Genomic DNA, 4560 nt, shown 5'->3' on the forward strand with positions numbered 1-4560 from the left:
CGAAGACAAAACCAAAATACGTGCAAACCCACAAATTATAGCCTCAGATATAAGCACGCTACACATGAGCACACCAATGTCTACTTGCTGAACTCTTCAAATAAATCACACTACAGTATTAGGAGTCATGCCATCCAACCAATTATTTTTGTTCAGGTCCAGCAACTTTAAACACACATACACACAGACATTGTAATATAGAAATCGGTCTCCTTATAAAATACAACACTGTGTCTAATATAATATACAAAACATAGAAGAAAGGCTGTTTTAATGGTGTTTTTCTTGCAGTATATAAAATCAAATTTTGAGTGATTGTTCAAGATCAATCTGACAAACAGTAGAAGAGAAATACAAATAACAACAACAACAACAATATTAATAAATATGCATACTTGTGTTCTTCTAGCAGCCAACATCACAAAACATGAGTGCTGCCTCAGTCCTAACCTAATCATACTTATTATACTCTTAACGGTAACATTACCTCTGAATATTTGCAAATAAATCTCCCATCTCATTTCATTCACCTAAACAGGAATCATATCTGTATGAAACTGACTTTATCCAACACTATATATATATATATATATCAGTTATTTCTCCTTCATGGGGACGGCTCAGTCATGCCAGAGTACACACTGTCCTGAGGAAACTCTCTATTATTCATCCATCTTTTAGGTTTTCTGGAGGGGAAGTTCAGGGCTACATAGTTGATTGCCCCTGGTTCATCATCCTGCAAATGATAATTATGATAGAGATTAGATCTGTAATTCCACAAGCAGTTAATAATGGACTGTTTTTAAAAGCTTCCGTACATAATGTGCTAGTAAAATGAAAAAAGGTTCAGGGACAAAATATTTCTTTTATTTTCTGACAAAAGACTCAGACTGATAACCTTACCATCCACCTGGTCCAGCCAACAATTACACTTTAGTGATTTATTATAATTCAGTTCTAGTCATCCATTGCAGTTTTATATTAGATTTACCACATTCCTTGTTTGATCCTCAGAAGATCTGTCATGTTCAACATGATTGGAAATCGTTACTTCTCCTGTTAATGAAAGCAAGACACTATTTATTGTTTCATCTGTACCACATCACAACCACCACCATCTGGTCACAAACTGGTTACTGCCCCATGTTAGAATGTTTCTCTTATTTGATTAGTGAGTGAGTGAAAGGAGATGAGCAGTATAAAGTAACCCAATCCATGTGCACATGATGGCCCACTGTACCTTTGTCATGTCCACAAACTTGCTTTGGCTTTATGGAGTGAATTAGAGCAGCAGTCACAATGATAGAGTAGACCAGCAGTGTCATAAGGACAGTCACAAATGGCCACACTACTTGTCCTGAAATCAGAAAACATTCCAGAGAGAAACCATGTAAAACTTAAAAGTTTCATCAAAGGGTGTTCATGAACTGCACCTATTGTGTCTTGTTTACCTTAGACTATTTTTGTGTAACAGGAAGAACTTAAAGAAAATTATGTTTGTGGTTGCAGACATCTGTTCCATAGAACCAGTGATTTATTCTCTAGTGACAAATGTTGTTTTTTAGCCCCACACTAGCCCCACCACAGCTCTATAGATGGCGATGTCAGCCTGTCACTTTGTTGGTACACCGCTTTGATCCAGACTGAAATATCTCAACAACTACTGGAGGAATCAACATAAAACGTGATGCAGAATCTCATGGTCCCCTTGCAATTTGTGCTAATTTCAGTGATCTAATAATGTTTTATCAAGTGACCCCATCAGGTCAAATTTTAAAATCGTCTTTGACTTTGGTTAATGATCAAATACCTGCAAAGTGAATGACATTTCCATGAGCATCAGCTGTACTTTGTGTTGAGTGCCAATTAGCAAAAGTTGGCATGCTAATCTAACTACTAAATATTGTTGTAATTGTGAGCATTAGGATTAGCTCAAAACATTAGCACATTAGCTTGCTATGCCAAAGAACAGCCTCACAGAGCTGCTTGCACACTCTTAGTTTGTAGTTTCGGTTTTATTTAGTTATGTGATTTTCTAAAAATGTTGTATGTTGTTTTGAGCGACACTGTGCAGTTTATCTTCTATATAGTTCAAGCACTAAAGCTAAGCTAACTGTGCTCCTCTTTTCCACTAAATGCTTTTCAAAAGGAATAAAGGATAAAATTACAGATAAATCACGAATAAATAACATTAGTCCTAATTGATAAAATATGAGGAAATATTAATTTACATATTTTGTAATTCACATGTATACATGTATACTGTAAAACGATCACTGACACCAGATTTGTTTTCTGCTAAAATATCTGACCTTTCAGTTTAATATTAATATAGACAATGTGAAGGTACACACCGTGCTGAATGTTATGACAGGGGCACCAATTTGGCAGGGATATGCTGTATTTACCTGCATATATTCTTATTTTATTATTTATATTTCACTTTACTGACTGGTAATTCAGAATGGATAACCTCAGCTGACTGTAGCTAACTCTTAGCAGACCTAGACATCCTGAGAGTGACAGACTGAAAAATTACCACATTCTGATCTCAGCTCTTGGTTTGGGATCTAACACTAGTTAGTAGCTGTCAGCAGATAATAAAAATGCTGCACATGAATCCATTTATGTCCTGTCTGTGCTCAAACTGAACACTAAAGTGGATGTTTGCACGTAGCTGAAGCATCTGCTACTATATGTAGCTGTATGAGATAGTATTTATTTATTTTTATTAACTTATAGATGTATGTAGTGTATGTCTCTATGATGGATAATGAGTGTAATCTTCCAAAATGGTGCATTTACCCAAAATTCAACAACGCTTGATTACAGCGCCACATTCTCTATTGCCTACCGTAAAGCCAACCGCCTCCTGCTGCCTTTGCTGCAGTTCCTAAATATAACACTTTATTCATTAATAAAAACATTACCTCTGAACATAATCCAGCCAGTGATTATGTAACAATTTTGTTACAAACCGAATTTCTATTAGACAATGTTGCTACTTTTTTCACATTCCTGTGTTAGTCAATCTGGTATCATAAAAAGTAAGAGAAGATGAGCTGCAGAGAGCAGGGCCTCAGTGGTACTGAGACCACCAGAGGAAATGGAGAGAAAACACACTCTTACACAGAGAAAGAACAAAGAGAGGGGAAGAAGCCGTGGCAGTCGACCTCACCCAAGAAAAAACTGTACTGTGTAGGTGGTGCCCCTCAAAGTCAATCTCATTACAACTGTAAACTGTACAGACTGAATCTCCCAACCTTTGTGGCTTGTGATCATTCGAAACAACACAACGTCAACTCTCTGTACCTCATCAAAGGTTACATACAATATTTCTATAAGCGCTTCAAAGAAATCGAACTTGAATCATTTTTGAGGCCTGAACAGATAAAGCTACAGTGTATTTCAAGTAAACAAGGGAAAGAAACTATATATACACCATAATTTTATGGACCTGATTTTGTTTTTTCCCAATTACCAACACTGTGCTTAGAAAGCAATAGATAATGAAACATTAAATACGTACTTATCTCTTCAACTCATCCCTTCAACCTTCTGGTAGGGAGACGACTGCTCTACCCACCCAACCACTGTCACCTCCCCCATTATTAGAAAGTAATAGATAATAAAACATTAAATACATACTTATCTCCACTTTAGTTCCTTCCCCAAACAGGATCTGTCCACATGTGACCACAGCACAGTAGTAAGTCCCATTGTCAGAGTCCTGTACAGTTTTGGACAAACTGTAGACACAGCTTCTCTGCTCTTGTTCATCACCGCTGTCATTGTGAGTGTAAAGGACACTTGGATGGGAGTATCCTGATCCAGCTCTGAACCAGTGCACATTGTGTTCACCTGGACACCGGACTCTGTTTTCTTGGCTCTTGGAGAGAAGTGAACACTGGAGAGTCACTGAGCCGCCCAGCTGGGTCGACACGGTTTCTGGACTTTGCTTCACATAGACAGATTTCTGCTGATTATTATGATCTGTGTGGTTCACGAAAAAGACAAACTATAGTTGTTTGAGTATTGACAAAGACATAACAAACAAAAACACTGAAGTTAACATACTTTACCATTCACAGCCAAATATGTGCCTTCAGTAAAATGCATTGCGTATGCTGATCCAGACTGACAGAAATATGTTGCTTCATCTTCTTTTTGTACATTTGTGATGTTAAGGTGATACTGAGTCCCCATCCTTATGACTGTGAATCTTGAGTTGTCAAATTGATCTTTCAGTGTTACTTTAGCAAAAGTTCCTTCAGCGACTATTTGGACCATATATCCACATTTCACCTGATACCAATAAAACAACCCGGCTCTATCCCCGTAGACTGGACATGTCAGAGTCACATCGTCACTAGAGTTTGCCACAGTCACAGGGATCTGGTGAGGAACCGCTTGGGTATGAGCTAAAGAAGAGAGACAAGAAAACAAAACATAAACACTGGCAATATAGTGAAAAATGCATAAGTAGAGCCAGTTTAGCTACAAGCAGTGGTTTACATTAGCACCTGTCTTACAGTAGCAAAGAAGTGCGACTTACACAAT

General features: G+C 37.5%; 1 protein-coding gene across 1 annotated transcript in view; it reads right to left on the reverse strand.

Moving 5' to 3' along the window:
• Nucleotides 1-607: 607 nt before the first annotated feature.
• LOC109974528 (uncharacterized) overlaps nucleotides 608-4560 on the reverse strand; it is a 17013-nt gene continuing 13060 nt past the window's right edge. Inside the window, exons 2-6 of the mRNA XM_020624746.1 lie at nucleotides 4083-4421; nucleotides 3649-3993; nucleotides 1241-1357; nucleotides 992-1056; nucleotides 608-736 (exon numbers count right to left, since the gene is read on the reverse strand). Of these exons, the coding sequence (XP_020480402.1) occupies nucleotides 608-736; nucleotides 992-1056; nucleotides 1241-1357; nucleotides 3649-3993; nucleotides 4083-4421 (995 nt within the window). The remainder of the gene's footprint in view (nucleotides 737-991; nucleotides 1057-1240; nucleotides 1358-3648; nucleotides 3994-4082; nucleotides 4422-4560) is intronic.

The sequence above is a fragment of the Monopterus albus genome, unplaced genomic scaffold (assembly GCF_001952655.1).
Source record: "Monopterus albus unplaced genomic scaffold, M_albus_1.0 scaffold337.1, whole genome shotgun sequence".
Classification (NCBI taxonomy): Eukaryota; Metazoa; Chordata; class Actinopteri; order Synbranchiformes; family Synbranchidae; genus Monopterus; species Monopterus albus.